The 19688-nt window shown below is 37.3% G+C and overlaps 1 protein-coding gene across 1 annotated transcript in view; it reads right to left on the reverse strand.

Moving 5' to 3' along the window:
* The window catches only part of LOC127215282 (cubilin-like), a gene marked incomplete at both ends in the record, with an annotated part of 174129 nt that overhangs the window by 21593 nt on the left and 132848 nt on the right, over positions 1 to 19688 (reverse strand). The window contains 8 exon segments of the mRNA XM_051175657.1: positions 4619 to 4806; positions 5891 to 6116; positions 6723 to 6844; positions 8651 to 8800; positions 10951 to 11157; positions 12224 to 12395; positions 18480 to 18661; positions 19381 to 19521. Coding sequence (XP_051031614.1) covers positions 4619 to 4806; positions 5891 to 6116; positions 6723 to 6844; positions 8651 to 8800; positions 10951 to 11157; positions 12224 to 12395; positions 18480 to 18661; positions 19381 to 19521 — 1388 coding nt within the window.

A 19688-nucleotide genomic window follows, 5' to 3' on the forward strand; every position in this document is an offset into this window, starting at 1 on the left:
TTTTCCTGATTATTGGCTTGGCTTTATTTTAAAAATGTACGTGAAGTCTTTAGTGTTATCAATCTACTCCTAAGGTTTTTTCCATAATCTATATACTTGTTTGACCTTATTTTCTTTGATTTCCTTCTGTGTGTTTTAAAAATTCATTTGAGACTTCTTCTTTGACCTGTAGGTTATTTTAAGGTGCTAAATATCACTGTATTGTGTCACACACTGTATTTTGTCTTTGTCAAAATCCTGTCTGAAGTTTTAGGGCCCAGCCAATTACAGAAGTGTGACCTGCCACGCCCTCTGTCCACCTTCTTCATGTAACTTTTCCATAGCCAACATGTTCCAGTCACTGAGGTGAGTTACTGTATGGGATTCAGGCCCTGGTGGCCAAGCATACTCTTATACAGAAGTGCATTCGGAGCCCAGGCACCTTCCTGGGAAGTCTTTTCCAGCAGCTCCCAGCTGGAGGCCTACATGGGCATCTTTGCCAAGACCTCTTGTGAGTGTAAAGGAGAAAGTTCAAAATGCTTTCCTCCACTCTAACTCAGTCCTCAGGATTTTCTGTCTTTTTGTTTGGGGCTCACAAAGCTGTGAACAACTCCTACCTTGAAGCTGACCACTTGACCCTTTCCACGAGTTTATCAAAAAGTGACATGGGTGGAGCCCACACTTTTGCCCTTTTCACCTCTTGATTATGCCATTTCAGGAAGTAATTAAAGACTTGATTTCTCTGCTCACTTTGGCTGGCTTTTTTTTAGCTGACTGCTTATTCTGGTGTGTGGAAGGCCGGCCCTCTTTTTATTATTGTTTTGTAGTTTATACCATCAGAGAAAATATTCTCTGCAGTTCTTTTATTGAGGTTTCATTTTGGTTTTTTTTTTTTTTTTTTTTTTTTGGAAACAGGGCTTCTCTGTATTGCTTTGGAAGGTGTCCTGGAACTAGCTCTTTTAGACCAGGCTGGCCTCGAACACACAGAGATCATCCTGTCTCTGCCTCCCCAGTGCACGTGCTACCACCGCCCGCCTACATATCTCAGTTTTATCCTATTGCTTCACAGTTTCAGAGCTCCCTTGCATTCCGGTGCATTGTCTAGCTGGCTGTCCTATGAGCTATTGAGAGCAGAGTGTTGAAATCTTAACCCAACTGAAGAGCTATCTCCATAGCTCTATCAAACTTTGCTTCTCATCCTTCAGGAACTATTGTTTCAAGAAAGAACATTTAATCTCACTTTGTATTCCTGGTAGACTAATTGTTCTATTCTCATGTAAGATGTCTCTTTTCTAAGAGCAATATTTTAAAGTTTTGGATTCCATTTTAGCAGTGAATATAGCTATTACAGCTTTTTTTTTTAAATAAAATATTGTTTCCATGATTTATGATTTTATATCTTTTTAACCACCTGTATGGTTGGATTTGAAGTGAATTTGTTTCCACTTGTATCATGCTTTAACTCCATTAATCTGTCTATTTTAATTGGTGTAACTAGGTTATTTAAAACACAAATTGAACCTTCATTTTCTACTTTCATCCCATTTTCTTCTTCTATTCTTTGATCCACTGTGTGTTTTTCTTGATTTTGTATATATCCCATTTTTATTGAAACGTAATGTTTTTCATGGGCCTTCATATTCTTTCTGATAATTTTTATTGTTCTGGGTATTGAAATGTATACATGTTTACTAAGGCATACTCCAGCATTCACACTGGGCCATTTTGAGGGGAGTGTTGAAATACAACCCCCACTTAAGTTCCATTGTCAGATAACATTATAGGCTTGTTTAAATCACTAAATATAATTCATAAACATATATTCTATGTATAGGTATATTCTAACCAGATGCACACATTTCTACTCATTTCTTGATTCCTTCTTCTTTATACTCCAAGGTTTTTTTTTTTTTCCATACCATTCTGTGTAGTTTGAGTAAGTTCTCTTAAACAATCTTTAATGGAAATTACCTTATGGATATTTTCTTTTAGCTTGCTTTTGAAATGGAATTTTAAAAATCTACAATGTATGTTAACAGTGATTTTCAAGATGCTAAATTTAATGTTGACCATTCTTTTGTTTTGGTATTTCATTATTTCTTTAACTATTGTCAGTTGAATTGTTGTCTTTCTTTGTAGGACTGCAGTGGTATGAGTGTTGGATAGTTCATTATTGTTCTGTTCAGGTTTCTTTTTTATTTTAAAGTCTATTTTTCCTTTATTGTTCCAAGGGGTGACTTCTGTTGTTCTCTCCTCAAATTTACTGATTCTGTTCTCTGTCCTTTCCACTAAACTATTGAGATTAAACAGTGAGTTATTTCTATTGTGTTTTTAGTTCTATAATTTGCATTTAGTTCCTTACTGTAACTGTTTCTTTGCCAACATTTTCTATTATTCATTTGGTCATGAAAATGCTTTAAAAAGAACTTCTTAGTGGTCCCTGAGGAAGTTTTATGACTTCAGTACTGACATATGTCCATCATCTATTTCATCTCAGGGTTGACATGATTATTTTTCCTCACTCAAGTTGTAATAGTCTTTGTTTCTCTTGGGATGGGTTCTTTATTGTTGCGATCTAAACATTTTATCTACTATATTAGTAGGGTCTGAGTCCTATTTCAGTGTTTTATTTTGAAGAGTGTCACCATGTTTATGTTCAGTATATAGTTTTACATACATTCTTGCACTCTGTTTCTAATGGTGATTTGATTTTCTGAGTATCTGTAATACAATTTTCTTCACCTTGATTTTTATGGTATTTTTGGGATATTACTAGTATTTTCTTCCTCTTATTTTTCTTTAAACAAGGCCACATGTGGATCAGGCTGTCTTTAAACTCCCTATGGAGCCAAGAATGAGCTTGACACTCTGATGCTCCTGCCTCTACTTCTTGAATGCTAGGATTATGAGTATGTAAAGCCATGCCTAGTCTACTTCAGCTAGTGCTTCCCAAGGGTACAGAGTCCTTTACCTAGGGTGGCTTCTGTGTATTTCTCCATCAAAGCAGGAGGGTTGAATGGGATTCCCCTATTACTACCTTAGGGTCTTTGGGAGGAGAAACATCTCTAATTTTGAGAACAAAAAGGGTTTTTGCATCTTTGACCATTCTATCCACCTTCCCTCTTGTCTATATGACAAAGAAAAGAGTCTTTGACTTAGAGACACCAAGGACCTTCCCACTCCAGGTAGTTTGCTGTCACTGGGTCCCTTTCCTTATTACTTCCATCTATACAGAAGCTTCCTTTGGCATAAACAAGAGTGTTACAACACAGTTATCACAAGTTTGTCAATGGAAAATCTCATACTCAGCTAAATATAGTGTTTCTTCCATTACTTATTTTTGGTAATTATCAATTTGATATCATTTTCTGTCAGCACTGGGATTTGTATGACACTTTCAGAGGGACTTCCATTCTATCCAGAGGAAGAATGATCCCAGTCAGTTTTCCAGATTAACTTTTTCCCATCAAATTACTTATAAGATTTAATGTAAGTTGGCACACTTTGTGTTGATTCCTCTTATGAAAAGAGAGCTCTCATTATGGGAAAAGCAATTAAGAGAAGTATATATTAATTCCATTTTATTATGTGCACATTTTGTAAGGATTAGATTTTCATTTAAATAAGATGAACAGATCAATATGAAATAAAACAATTTGAAGGATAATATGAAATAATAGTATTGACTTTAAAAGGCATTCCCATTCATTGGATGAGTTTTATATTCGCAAGTACTAGGTAGTTTTTTATGCTATCGTGTCATATTCTAATGCTTAATTCATTAGTAGAATCATTCTCTTCATTTTATAGTTAAATAATTTGAAGCTAAAAATATTAATTAAATCATAAAACACATATGGGTGGCAAGTATGAAAGAGATGAATATATTTGTAGCTAATGGGACTTAGACCAATGGCTCTTTCCGCTAAAAGGCATAGTTTCACATTGATGCAATATACAAGATGTGATACAGAATGGCTAACGTGAACTTATAATATAGTTATGGTTGTGTCAATAGAAAGTGAAAATCAGTGTCATATGAGCAGGAAAGCTGCTTTGGAGGTAAGCCTCCTGTCTAACCTCCTGTACCATCATTTCTTAGTTTAGGTCTCTCATATTGTTTCACAGTATGAAATTCTAATATCTGGAACAAAGGTTGTCATTGGCTACTTCAATCTCCTGTCATTTTTATAGAATTTATTAAATTTTCTTTGAGATGAGACCTTATGTGTTTATACGCTGATTTCTTTTAGCAAAAAAAGACAAGAAGAGAGAGAGAGAGAGAGAGAGAGAGAGAGAGAGAGAGAGAGAGAGAGAGAAGGCAAGGATGGGAAGAAGAAAGGAGGGAAGGAATGAGGGAGAAAAAATGAAAGAGAAAAGGAAAAAGCATCCATCAACGCTCATGACAATTTAAGAAGGTTAATTTATTCACTTTTCCCAGCCCAGAAGATGAAAGACTATAAGTCAGCATGTACTTGGTGGTTCAAATCTTATCTTTTAACAGTTGAAGTATCTTTCTTTCACATCTAAGCAATTCAAGCAATAAAACTGTATTCTTTGCAGCTTGAGAAACAACTGAGTCCTCTGTAGCCAAAATGTTTATAGTTATAAAACCAGTCAAACAAACAAGCACACTAACCTTCACAAAGCTGTTCCCACACTGGCTGTCACTACTGGGGATCCGGAAATTTCTGTTAAAGCTAATCTCCCAGTGTTTACTCTCATGTGTGATGGCAGTCCAGGAGCATCTGCTGTTCATGGGGAATGGCTGAGGCCAATGAGGAGATTTGATTGTCCCATTATCTGAATGGAATGTTCCACCACAACCTGGAAATTTTCCATTAAAAAAAATAAATCTTCAAGATAAAATATGAAATTTAGAAGCCAAAGATGGCTAGAGAATATTTCTAAATGTGAGGACATAACTCATCTTTTATTGTCTTTGGGGTAGAAACTAAGTAGGAGCCCATAGATATGAAATGCTCTAAAAACAGAAGGCTGTCACAGTTTTGGGATACAGTGAGGTCCCTTGATCTGAGTCTTGTAGACTGGAGTGATAGACCCCCCCCATTCTGTCTCAGAACAAGTCATCTTTTCTACTTTCCTTGAGACTGTATAGCAGGTAAATAGATAGCCAGGCCACACTCACTCTACATTTTCTTACCATAAACAGATGCAAATACAGCTGCGCGATCTCTTATACTTTTAGTCTACTACAGAAAACTAGAGAAAATGTATTTTTTTTTAACTGGAAAGTCATTCCACTAAGTAACCTGGCTCATGTTGAAAGTGATTGACTGTTCTGAATAAATCATAGAAATACAAAGCAGAAAATCTAGAATTATTGTCATAACCTTAAAACACATACCTAGGAGATAACAAAGAAACTTATAAATTAAGCACAGAGTGAAATTAAATAAAGGGACATGGCCTCAATCTTTTGCTTTTGAGGCAGTGGTTCATTTGTAACTGCCTGATAACTTCAGGAGTAGCTAGTGGCTTAATGAGAATATGGAGAAGATTCTGTAGAGATCTTCATATTAATAAACTCTTCTACAAGGGACTGTTCTGTGATGGTTAGAATTTACTAAAATCCTAACTATCCAAAACGAATACTTATCACTTCTGAGAATTTTTCACAAGGTTCATATTTGACTTGTTAAAGTAGCATTGTACCTATGAAATATCTTTTGATTACAAATAGTCTAGAGATAATGTTTTCTGGAGGACACTCATACACCATGAACAAGTACTGCATCATATTGCATAAAAAAAAATTAGCACTTGCAGATTTGTTTACTGAGTGGAGCCTATCCCCTTCAGTACTAAGAAATGACTATACTTTAAATTAGTTATGAAAAATAAATGGTAAGTATAGAGAAGGTTTTGTTTGTTTGTTTGTTTGTTTTACCTAAAGTGCTTGTGCTCCATGTAGCATAAAATCCACGGCTTTGCCCTTGATGGTTTGTGGTAAAAGTCACTACAAGCTTGTTGGAACCAGATTGTACTGGCCCAGGGACTGACCACCCACAATACCGTCCTATGATGGGTGATTCAGGGTAGCCACCATTCCTGACAGTAACTGAGTCTGCAGAACAAGTTGGTTCCTCCTCGAGATGAAAGTCACTAAATGTGAGCTGCAGAAGAAAAGAGACATGATGAGCCACACTGAGCTATAAGGGAGTTCATCTACCTCCATCATACAAAGTTTCTATAAATTCTTTCATTTTGTCATGATTTTCATAGTTTAGTATTTATGATTCTTTATTTTCTCCTCTTCATTCTGTTTTCCTTGTTAAAAAGTTCTCTTGTGAATTTAGAAAGAGTGTATTTTTTTTTCATGTAGTAGAGTCATTTGGGAGAACCCCAGCAACTTATTAGGCTAGAATGACACTTCTTGTCATTAGCTTCTACATATGCCTTTTCCTAATTTGAGAAAAGAAATAGTCTTCATTGATTGTAGACTGATAGATAACAATATATCTACTCTAAACAAATAATTTTAAAGGAAAAATTATCGATTATAAAACCAAAGTCTACTCTAATCACTTATCTACAAATACTGACACACACACACACACACACACACACACACACACACACACACACACTCACTCACACACACACACACACACACACACAGAGAGAGAGAGAGAGAGAGAGAGAGAGAGAGAGAGAGAGAGACAGAGAGAGAGGCACACACACTATTTCCATGATCTAGTAACCAAGTTATAAGAACTCACAGTGATGATGTGCCCTTCTGGGGCTTCCAACAGCCATGAACATTGAGTCCATCTACCATAAATGTTTGGATAATTAGGACTTGAGATCACTCCACTCTCGCCTGTCTGTATCCCTCCACAATCTGAAATTATATTTGCAAACCTTAAATAAGAGAATAAAATACTCCCAGAGACAAAACAATACTTAATAACCATCATTCTTCCCAGTAAAAATGAAACCAGTCAATCAATTGATCAATAAATAAAAATCTGAGTGAGAGCAAAGTTTGGGTTAAAGAATAGAAACAAATGAATTGAATTCCAAAGTTTTCACCAAACAGAATTCCATAGTACAGACAGCCTCAACTTAGCAGAAAATAGGAGTCTGTCTTTACTGTAAATGGAGAGTAGTTAGCCACAGAATAGCTAACAATGTACTATAGACAGATGAAAAGACATTGACTTTCCTGAGAACATCATACCATGGGTATGTATAGGTAAGTCTGAAGAAACGATCTGCCCCATGATCAAATACATTATTTTATAACAAGCACTTAGGTTTCAAAAAGCAGATCATTTTAGCAGGTTAAAAGATGGCACAGGCCTATAACATCATATGATGTATATGATCTGCCTTCCAACATACACAACACTGCTTCTTTGTCTGACTCTTCTTTCAGTGGGGTGAACAATAACCAATGGACTTAATGCTTGCACAAGAAGATTATGTCTGAGCTTATTCTCTCCTTCAATCATGCATTTGGTTGTTGTGGAATAATCTTTTGGTACACTGTGAACATGTGTTTTTGCCCAGGCAAGTTCTGATGACTCCAATAAAGAGATGAATGGCCATTAGGCAGTCAGAAAGAGATTATATGGGATTTCTAGGAACAGAGAGCTCTGGAAAAAGAGAAAAAGGGGAAGTCGCCAGCCAGATATTGAGGGAGCAAGATAGGCAGTTCAGATTAAAGGTAACCAAGCCACATAAAAGAACATAGGTTAAAAGATATGGGTTAATTTAAGAGCTAATGGGACAAGCTGCCGTGATTAATAATAAGTCCCTGTGTGTGTGTGGTTTTTGTTTGTTTGTTTGTTTTTTGTTTTTTTTGTTTTTGTTTTTGTTTTTGTATTGTGAGCTGGTGGCCCAAAGGACAATCTGTCTGCATTTGGTTATAACATAAGGAACATACATAAGACTACAGCAAAGTGTTTGTTGATTCCCAGTCAAACTCAACAGAAAGAGAAGTGGGATTCTAAAGTCTGTCGACATGAAGTAACTCAAACACAGAGGAGCAATGCCAAATGGAAAGTGTGGCAGATGCAGAGGGTTTTGAGGAAGACATGGACTTAGGGGTGGGAATTAAGGTTTTGGAGACAAAGCAGGAAAAGGAAGTATGATTTTAGACTTTCACAAAAGGAAATATTGTCAAAAATATGAAAGGATTACCATGCTAGTGAAAGGAGGTAGAACAAAACAAAAACAAACAAACAAAACAAAACAAAAGAAAAATCTCTGGTAAGCAAGATAACCCACCTCTGAATTTTTACATAGAAACTCTGAATGTCACACATAAAGGTCTAACAAAATTATTAGAAATATGCAGAAATCTGAATAAAACATAAACTCTGACCATGGAGGATTTATCCTAAAATGTAAGAATGGTTTACAAGAGAAAACATGTCAATGTAAATTGGAGACCAAGCTTGGAGACCAAGCCAAACCATATAAAACAAAACAAAAAGACTGTAGATTGAAGAAGACAGAATTGTCTACACAGAGAAACATAGGGATCAAGGTCATAAAACTATAAGACTAGATTAGGGTCCCTGGAATAAAGACAAATATATAAAAACATATAAAACCTGAAATATTTTACCAAAATTATCAATGAAACTATTGTATAAATGCATAAATCTATAAAGCTATATGTAATATCTTTCAGGCTTACCTGTAAAGGAGTATTCTATATTGAATCCAATATATTCTACACGGTCGTTGGTGACAAAGTGTATCCACACCTGGGAGTAGGGGATAACCAAGGGTACTGCTGGTGCTGAAAAGCTGCAAAACTTCTCTATCAGGGGTCCATCAGCATCACCTGGTCAAAATATGCCAAGTGACATTATTTGCAGGCTTTCAGACAAATACCTTTAATTAATAGGAACAAACAATAAAAACAAAACGTACTCCTTGATATTTTTTCAATCCTAGTTGAGTAGCAGACATTTCAAAAGAATTTTTGTCAATTACACACAAAAGAGTTCTCTGACACACTGGGTGCCTTGACTATCAGTGCCAATCTATGTCTTCAAAACAACTTCCACATATCTAAACAGAAATGCAATCAAATTAATACCCCCTTTAGCTATGTGGTTTGTAAGGGAGAAGGAATGTAATGCCAATAGTGGTAACAAATACACTCCTAGGATAAAGGTGATGATTGCTCAAACGTCTCAAGACTCTTCACTGCATTTGATCATCTAAAATGAACAGAATACTCAGCACTGGGGCCAAGAACTGTCAGGGTTGACTTGAACAAATTTCATGAAGATTGCTTTTCCCAGAAATTAAATTAACATTTACAGAGTACCTGGAGAGTGCACACTTATTTGCTCCCTATTTATTCTGTCAGATGGACACCACTGACCTTATAGATCAACAAAATAGAGTATGTCTACTCTCTGTAAATCAAGGGGCATGAAGAGAAGATCAAGTTTCACTGACTGAAATTGAATATTATGCAACTGTCCTCTTAATTCTATGAATGGCCTGGCAGCAGGTAGAGGTAGCGTTTATCAGTGTTTCACAGACAGCATTCTTAAATAGCCATTTCCATATTTATACTCATGGGCCTCAGAGAGCAGGGATGATTCTCTTGTAAGAATCCCTGGTCTGTGACCCAAGATTATATCAAAGCCCTTCATAAAAGCCCTGCTTTCCATGTTCTCAAAGGAGGCCATCAGTGACTGCCAGATGTTCTCAATGTCAGCCTTGGTGCAGGGTTGCTGCGATCCATCTCAGAACTACCTTGTTTTATTTAAGACTGTATAGAAATGATCTTTAAAATGTAGAGGGAGAATGCATTCAGTAACCCATTTGATTTCTTAAATTTTATTTTATATGCTACCCATCCAGACAACACCACACAATTATAATCATCACATATGATATTATACCATTTTTTTCTGCATAGACACAACTGATTCTTACTTGCTGTTTAATATCATTTGTGTAGCCACATTAACATTGTTACTCTTCTCTGTAATTCCCCTATTTCTCTGCCACCCAAATGTTTATGAAAGACCTTTGCAGAATAACTTCCTCCCCTAAAATAAAAGGTGTTAAAAACAACACAATGACAATAATAATATATAGTATAGTATATAACATATGTCTACATTATGTGTATTATAAATAAATACCACTGGTTATTATAGCTATCCACTTTCAGCTTTCTTTTCTTTAGTGTTGGGCATTAAGGAGAACACAATCAACATTTGATGGTATGGAGCACTGTACTATTATTTTCCTCTTCTGACTACTTATTTTCTTACAAGGAAGCATGTGTCAGTGTGACAATGGAGGAACCCTTATTGCATCATCTGTGCCTGAGCTCTAAGAAGGAACTGTCCATAAACACAAAGTTTTTAAAAAATTCCGAAGAGAAGTTTGATTCATCAGATGTGCCTTGATCTTTTTCTATCATGAAAAAAAAAAAAAAAAGAACAATGACTTTTTGAGGATAATTCCCCAAACATCTCCCATGGTACAGTTCTAAACAGTCCCCAAAACAGTTCCACATTGTTACAGTGTAGGAGGTTTTTAAAATTCTAAGGCAAAAAAAAAAAAAAAAAAAAATTAAAAAAAAAAACCAAAAAAACAAAAATTGAACAACCTCCTTCTGAATCCTGCAAGTTCAAGAAATGACTTCCAGTGTCAGATCACTCCAAGCTTAGTTCCTGAGGGCTAGTGGAGCACACTAATAGGACAGGGACTAGCTGGAAGCCACTTGGGTGAGCCTCCCACACAGGAACCCTGAGATATGAACTCTTCCTGCTAAGGCCCCACTTCACTCACAGTTCTTGGGTCACATTTCCTATCTGGGAACACAGGATTTCAGCTTTGCATTCACAAAGCTCCTTTGTAACTTGTTTACTGAGATAGTAGCCATTTGACTCCTGCTATTGTCTCCAGGAATAGGAAGAATATGCAGATAAATAAGAAAACATATTCTTTGATTGAACTCACCCACTCGAAACTCAAGGACATCAGATGCACAGTCTTGATGACGTTCAAGGGAAAATGTTACAAAATGGATAACAATGGATGAATTTTCCCGATTTGGGTTACTGAGAGTCCATTCACAGTCTAGGTTCTTTGCATAATCACGGATTCCATTATAGCCAGGAGAAGTGAAGTTTCTACCAGAGACACTTGGAAGAGATCCACCACACACTAAGGTAATAAAAGGCACAGAGAGAGTAATAAGATCCATGCTGTAACAGACGATTTCAACAATCAAGGCTCAATGAATGAAATAATAAACAGTGGGTTTGCTTTTCTAGATGTAGTCAGGTTTATAGACAAAGGATATACAAACTATAGGAAGAATGCCTATGAGTCCATGAAGGAAAGATACACAAAACAAAGTTCCTTTATTTTGCTTCTGGAATAGAGAAGATGGCTGTGGTTTGATTGTGTATCAATATCTCCAAGTTTACACGTATTATTCATTCAGTATTTAATTTAGAAAAATACACAAACACTGGTAGATCATTCTGGCTTTTGATGAACAATTTTCTATTTGATCCAATAATTATTTGCGTCAACTAAATAATATAACACTGGAGTGCCAACAAACCCACTCTTTTTAATATGGTTATGAATGTTTCCTAAACCAATAAAATAAACAATTTTTTAAAGATGTATTTACTTTCTTTCTTCCTAAAATACAAAACCCTTGGATAATGGCACCAGACCTAAAAGGCAGTGGATATTTATAATCCAGGCCACACGTTGTTTAATTTTGGGATAATCTATACTAAATACAGCTTGGCTTATTCATTTCACTGAATATACACATGTAGGTAGGTGAGCAAAAACCAATAATGTGTATTCAATTATCTGTGGAATTAGGTACTCTGTGGTACTGTTACCTAGGAAGTAGGTATTTTCTTGAATTACATAATGAATCAGGGTCTGTGCATTCAGATTCAATTCTAGCAGTGATATTACATGGAATCATGCTAAAAAAATAATCTAATAAAATTTTGTTGTAAAAAAATTCAAAATACATTTTTTTTTCCTGAAACTACAATGGTTGCTCCCCCAACCCCCCCCCACAAAGCAAATTTTCTGCTCACTCAAAAATGTTGCTCTTGTGTTGAAGAGCCCAGGTATACTTTGACCACTGCGGGGGGGGGGGGGAGACAGAAGGCTTGGGCTTGACTGTTTGGGGCAGTGTTTGGGGGCCACTGAGTGAGTCTGACCGAGGGAGGTGTTTTGCAGCATCCTACATTACCTGCGTCTTCAATGGAGGTATAGGAAGCAGTGAACCCTCCATACGGCCGGGATCCATCAGTGAAAAATAAGACCTTCATTGTGTTTCCAGTAGATCTGAACTCAGTGGTTACATTAACACGGCTGCACAGTTTCTGTAGCTGTGGTGAGTTACTTCTAATGCCATTGAATACCTGTTAGAAAAATAGTTTGACTTGTAGCTGTGCTGCAATATCCCTCAGAAGATGACCATCTCAGCCCAGACTCATCCTTCTAAGGAGACCACAGTCAACAGCACAGAAATAGTTCTCTCCTAGGATGGCAAGCCACTGAGCTGCCCCAAGCTTATTCTTTGGTATTAGGGTCATGTCAAGAAAATGAAAGATTTGTAACTGTCCTCCTCCCATAGGTCACAGATGAGAGGCTGCTCTACATGTGAAGTAAATGTGCCACTCTGCCTTCTTCATAGTTCTCAGTTTGCTGACATGCAGTCTTGTTCATTGTGCCTTGGAAACTTTAACACACTTAAGTTGAAAGTTAGCTTTAGAGGATTTCTACTCTAAATACATTAAGAAGTACTTTTAAACGATTTTTCTGTGTTGCTTTTAACTAGGTGTACTTGTGCATATCTGGGTGTGGCTCTGTGCATGTGTGTGCAGGTGCTAGCAGAAGCCAGAAGGCCAGGGCCATTGGATTTGCCTGGAGAGCTGGAGTTATAAGCAGCTGTGATTGCCCAAAGTGTGTGCTGGGAACTACTCATGTACTTAATCACTGCACCTTTAAAAAAGCAATTTAAAAATTAAATCTATCTTTGTGTAGATATAATGCCTCTTTCTTGATAATTTACAGGTTCAAAGCTACATTCTTAGTCACTTGACTTAACTTTTTATTTTAGTCTTTATTTTTGAGATTATAATATAATTACAACAACTAATTGGTGTGCTCTTACTCATTTGACTTTTAAAAACTGTATTTTTATTGGTATCAAAGTACAATTAACAGTTTCAGTTACAACTGGTTAAGGTGACTGCTTCTGCACAAAGCCTTGTGAACCCTTTTCAGCACTCAGAAGAGTTTCTAAAAAAAAAATAAACAGCAATTTACTCAGTAATTGATATGTCTAATCTTTAAAAGGATTTGAATGGCTCACAATTGGTAATATCAGCCTAAAAGCTTTGAGGAAGAAGGACATGCTCTACTCCAAGGGCTGCAAGCTTTTCCTCTTACTGTAATTAATGACTGAACATAGCTCTTTGGGGGTTTCTGATTTAAAATGCCTTCTAGCTACAGGGCCAGAGGAAAGCTTCCCATCATTTCTTGTGCAGACACAAAGCCAGATGCTGCTAATTGCCTACTCAGATTATCTTATCTCATCATTACCATGCTGCTCCCTCTCAGACATGGACTAGGACTCCACTTTTCAAATTCAGACAGTACAGAGATTTGTAGTTTGCTGAAATTCCAAGAACTAGGAATATTTGAATTTGGAATAAAATTCCAACATCAAACCACAAAGCAAAGGCAGCAAAAGACAATTCATAGTTCATCCTACTATGAACAAGACTGGGTAATATAACCCAAATACAAGACTGATGAAGCATGTTGTAGGCAATGATCAATGGTTTTTGCTGCCTCCTTATGTATCTGACCCCAGCATAGAACTGGAATGACTAGAACGTGTTCAGTCACCAGTTAGTATGTGGACTTCTTTCTCCAGTTAGAAGCAACCAGAGTGTGAGCTCCTGTCTTGTCCTCCAATGTCTTTGTGGTCAGAAACTACAAACCTCAGAAGACATAAGGAAGGAGCAGACACATGATAGTCAAGACAAGATATGAGCTGCTATGAGCAGGAACAAAATTGGACATTCGTCTCATGATCCCCCACACTGTGTGGCACAGCCTTTCATTTCCTCCTTCTGAGTCATCAGATTGGTTGTTGGATTTGGAGGACTTTCAAGTTCAGTCCAGCTGGGTGTGGTGTTCAACAAATAGCAGTATGCTTAAAGCTCCCCATGCTACTTGCAGATCTTAGGTTTTCTTTCCTTCTTTTTGGATAAGCATTCAAGTACACAGAGGGTGGCAAAAGGCAACTCAAACACTTGTTTAGAACAAAAGGCAAAAGTGAACACCAACACATAAACATGTTTTACAGAAATGGAATTTGGACATCCTCCTGCAGAAATGAAGAAAGATCTGAAGCTGTGATATTTGCAGATTGCTAATTACAGGACAAGGTCTGTAACTAGTCACTTCCACAAAGTCCCAGTTACCAGGTTCAAGTGTGTGTGCAGAGCTGCCAGTCAGCTTCTGCACACTTTTCTTAAATATGAATGATGACCAACCAGAGCTCTGGGGAAGCATATAATACAAAATGCAGAGACCAATATGAATAGAGATGGAACCTGAAGGAAACATGAAACTTAATAGCAGTAATATGAAACTTCAAATTACAACTAATATGTGCATTCAAATGATTATGGTACAGCAGGAATCATACAAGTATTCAAAAGTTATCATTCACATGCATGTCCTTAGGGAGTTCCAAGAGCATATGTTTCTCTCACACACACAAAAACAGGAAACTGACTAAGAAAGGAAATGTACAGCATCATAAAGCCAGGAGGCCAGTCCAGAAGGGAATGAAGAGGCTACAAACATGATGGTACCGGGAAATCCCATAACAATAGCTCCATCAGGATTGCTACAGATGGACAAGCATTTGCAGAACAATTAGTGACTAACACCCATAAAATGTTAATGCTATTTGAAAAATCAAAAGGGAAATGTGGCCACAGCATATTGCCTGGCTTAACTTGAACACAGTTTCCATAATCACCCAGATTTAATAGCAAAGGGCCACGACTGTGGAAGCTATATGACATGTGTGTTTTGTAGGGAAGTTGGTAGAATATGGGAACTGTGGGTTCCCTGTGTGCTCATCTCATGGGAGGGAGCTAACTCCTCAGATTCTTTAGAAGGATGTGGGTAGATGACATCCTGTTGGGGCCTGTAAAAATGACTGCTTCATCTTGGCTCAAGGGAGAGAGTTCAAAACTGTCCTTAGTAAGTCATAAGACCTAAAGGTCTAAGGCATGGCTTCAGTAGGATGTTTGATCTTGGCTTTGGGTGTCTTATCTAAATAACAACAGTCTTGGTATGAGGTGTGGTTACTCTTGAACTTCAAAGCCAGATAATAAGAAATTGAATCTAAAGTGTGGTTACTGAATCTTTGGAGAATTGAGGAAGAAAGTCTGTTTGTTCCATATGCATGACACCATGTTCCCCTGTTTTGGTTAAAGTATTTAAGAATGATGAAGAATAAACTTGGGGTGTTCAGTATTCACTGTATTGCCTTCCTGACTCTATCCTGTGTCTCTGTCTTTCTCTTAAGCATCTTTATCTGCCCTTTCTCAATCCATACTCCCCCACTCAGGTACAAATCAGGGAAAAATCACCTGATTCTGACTGAAGCTCCCAAAACAGCCCCCCCCCACATATGGCACAGCAACATGCCATATATGGCTAATACAGAGCCACAACACCCAAGACTAATTGAAGATGTGCAGAATAGGAATGTTAGCTGGATACAATGTCAAAAATGCTACAAGAAATAGCTAGACTCCTAGAGAATGGATGCGTCTGGCTTCAATGATTAGGAGCAGAGAGGTCATAAGTAAGAGCTAGTTTTGCAATCTGTATAAATTTTATTTTATTATTTGAGTTCTAAAATTGTGACTCATTTTGTCTTTCCTGTAGGTCATGTACAGACTAGTATTCAAGGGAATTTATATTGCTTTGTTAAAACTACATAAAATTATGCAGGAGCCAGAAAAAACATTCAGTACATAAAAATATAGTACACTGGGAGTGTTTAATCTCTTTTTTTTTCTCCTTTGTCTTTGTTTATATACTTATGCAATAAGTAATAGGAAAACTATTTCTTTATAACTAACAACTTTGGGCCACAAAATGGCTGAGTATTAAGGTGTCTGTCTCCGAGCCTAACCTTCACGCGAGTGATATAGCATGTAGACTTCCATAAACATACATGCACAATAAAGATATAAATAAAAAGTAATTTAAAAATCAACAATCCTGTGATGGTGACATAATTCAGTTACTTAGAATGCACAGGGTCCTGAGTTCAATTCCTAGCACCATATAAACAGATTTGTGGTGCGTTACTCTGGAAGTGTGGAGCTGGAAGATCAGAAATTCAAGGTCATCCTTGGGTACAAATTGAGTTCTAAGCCAGCCTGGGCTACTTGACACCTTGTCTCAAAAAAAAAAAAACAAAAATAAAAACAAAAAACAAAAAACAACAACAACAACAAAAACCCCTAAAAAACAAAAGAGAGACAGAGAGAAAACTAAAATATAATCCAGCACTTCCTGGCTCTCAAACATTTGAAAAACATACATACTGGTTCCATGCTGAGTATCTGGGAAAAAACATTCCAGCACTTTAGCTATTAGAACTTAGACAATAATCTGAAGGCTAACTGAGGTGATTTTAGAGTAATAGAGAGTGATGAGGGGATGCCATGGGAGGCTTTATCTTTGGGATTTACTATTCAGCAGCAAACAACTAAACTGAAAACAAAAGTGCTTTTTTATTTCTTAAAAGCCAACAATGTTATTTCTACAATTCTTTCATTAAACTTTTATCTCCAGGAGTATAGAGGCCTTGGGAATTCACTGAAGGAAACTGAGTTCTGGCCCTCAGAGCTGGCATGAAATACTATGAAGGACAACACAGGGGAGGGCCAAGTGAAGGTGGGGTTTGCTTTATGTAGGGTCTTAGTGAGGTGGTGTGGGTCAGTCACTAGAATAGAGATCCAAAGGAAGTGAAAAGTCAACCAGGCAACCATATTGGGATGAACAATTTAGATAGAGGCCATAATGGACCATTAAGGCCTGGTATTGGAGCCTGTTAGCATAAGCAAGAGACAAAAGAGAAGCTTGGGTCATAGGAGGTGGGGGCAGGTAAGGCAGAGGGATAGGGAGATGGAGGACTGGCAGGTACTGTCTGACTGAGTGGGCATTGATAGAGTTTGGGATTCATCAGAATGAGATGAAAGATCATGGGAGGATTTTTCAAAGAGAAAGTGATATGATATGATTAAGCATTGCTTTTCCATTGCTTAGGGTTGAGCCCAAGCCTTTATACAAGCCAGAATCCTATACTCAATACAATTTTGTTTAGATGGGAAACCATTATTCTGATTGCTGTGCTGAGAATGTGGGAAGACAAAGCTAGAAACAGGGGCCAGCTGCAACTGTTGGAATAGTTCAAGTGAAGAATGATGCAGTAGCAGTGGGTAGACAGATGTTAGAGCTGGTTGTTTTCTAAGGCACAACCAATGGTTCTTGTGTACAGATGGCTGTAAGAGCTATAACTCCAAAATAAACATCAAGATTGTTTCCTTGAGCCATTGGAAAAATTATTTACTCAGATAAGAAAGACTTAGTAGATCAGACATGGTGGCACATGCCTTTAATACTTTAATACCACTCAGGAGGAATAGGCAGGTAGATCTCTGACTTTCAGACTAGTCTGGTCTAGAGCAAATCCCAGGACAGTCAGGGCTACATAGTGACACCCTCTCTTGAAAACACAAAACAAAGAAAACAAAACAAAAAAGAATGAAGAAGAAAGCAGGATGGGTAGAGAAGTATACTAACATTAGTTCCACTTGGTAGCCTATTAATCTACATACAGCTACTTTGATAAGTACATGTATGTATGCATATGTGTTGTACAAATGTATATGTTGATACACACACACACAGAGTCAACACACACTTTCCAGTCAACAAGGTATTTGTTATCCATACTAATGGGCCTCATTTGTTTTCTTCAGCTGAGGGGAGCTAAGAATGTGGAGGGCATGCCTCTCACATTTGAAGTTGGCTACAATGCAGGCTTTCTACCCAATACCTCTGGTAGAGAATGAGATTATGTAGGAGCACTCATCTGCTTGTGCTGAGACCGATGAAGCTTGCCTGTGTGCTTAGTTGTGATCTGCTTATTCTTGTTCATCATATGAAATGATGGTTTGCTCTGAAAACTATCTTTTAACCTTTGTGCATACAGTGATGGATGACAGTCTCTGAAAGCAGCATGTGCTGATTGTGTTCTATCTAAACTACTCAGAATTTGTCTGAAATGTACTTACACAGGTGGTAATAGTTTGATTGGGTTTTCATATTACCACTTTGGTGAATACACTCCAAACATAATGGCTCACAGTGCCCGGCCTGCAGAGAACACTTACTATGAGGTGCTCATTGTCACAGGATGGATGGTTGGTCAGCCTCAAGTTGGTAAAGGTTAGGATAACCCTCCTGTTTTCTGGTACAGTGATTGTCCACTCGCAGATCCAGGCATGAAGATTTGGGTTTGGGTAGTGGGGAGAAGTAAATGTTCCAGTAGTGCCACGCAAATTCCCACCACACACTGAAAGACAGAAAGAAAAAAAAATTAAATCAAAATGTCTCTTTTCATAAGAGATGCTTTTAAAAATTAGTTCTTAATGACCCATCTAGACAAAATTATTGGCCACATTTTTTGTCTTCACACGTATGAGAATGCTCATCTGTATTCATTTATTGACTGCTTGTATTTATATCTGCATTCAGTTCTTGTCTCTGTCAATACTTAACATTTGCTTCCATGGAAAACAGTCCACTGGCAGAACTTAAATTGTTATCAGAGCTCAGGATGTATAAAACACACACACACACACACACACACACACACACACACACACACACACACACTAAATATAGCAGTATAGCAGACTTAGGAAAGCTAAAGTCATTATTCTGTTTTTCTGTGGGACCTTTGTTTCACCTGAGTTCATCAGGGCATTTAGGAATATGAATTCTTAATAGCTCTAGGGAATTGCAATGTACCAGTCTCTCAAGGTGGTTTTTATAGAGAAGCCATGTCTCCTCTCTGCATCTTTCATCATATGTTACTTTCCTTTGCAGCATTCATTCCAGTGGTAAGTTTTCATTAATTGGTAATTGCTTATTAGCACCTGGCTTTCAGCTTCTCAAAAGAGTCAAGAAGACAGAATCGCATTTTGTTTTTTCAAATCATTATGATATCAGTGCCTAGTGAACTGCCTATCCTTTAGATCAGTACTTTTTCTAATAAGTCATTGAACTTACCTTCTCTGCTGGACTTAAACTGCAGCCTAAATCCCGAGGCAGTGACAGAGCCATCTGTGACAAACCTGACTGAAGCGACATTGCTAGAAGTGTCAATACTGCCAGGAATGGAGTTTCCACAAAACCTGCCCAAAATATTTCCTGTAATGGCCAAAGAATTGATTACATACATGCCCAAGTGATTTATTTCTGTCAGTGTTTACTTAAATTGTTTTGCATAGACACAGAAAATCTTAAGAGATAATCCTTTGTCCATGAAGAAATGGCAACCACTGTTATGAAAATCATGAACAAAAGTCAATATATTC

The sequence above is a fragment of the Phodopus roborovskii genome, unplaced genomic scaffold (genome assembly GCF_943737965.1).
Source record: "Phodopus roborovskii unplaced genomic scaffold, PHOROB, whole genome shotgun sequence".
NCBI classification, from domain to species: Eukaryota; Metazoa; Chordata; class Mammalia; order Rodentia; family Cricetidae; genus Phodopus; species Phodopus roborovskii.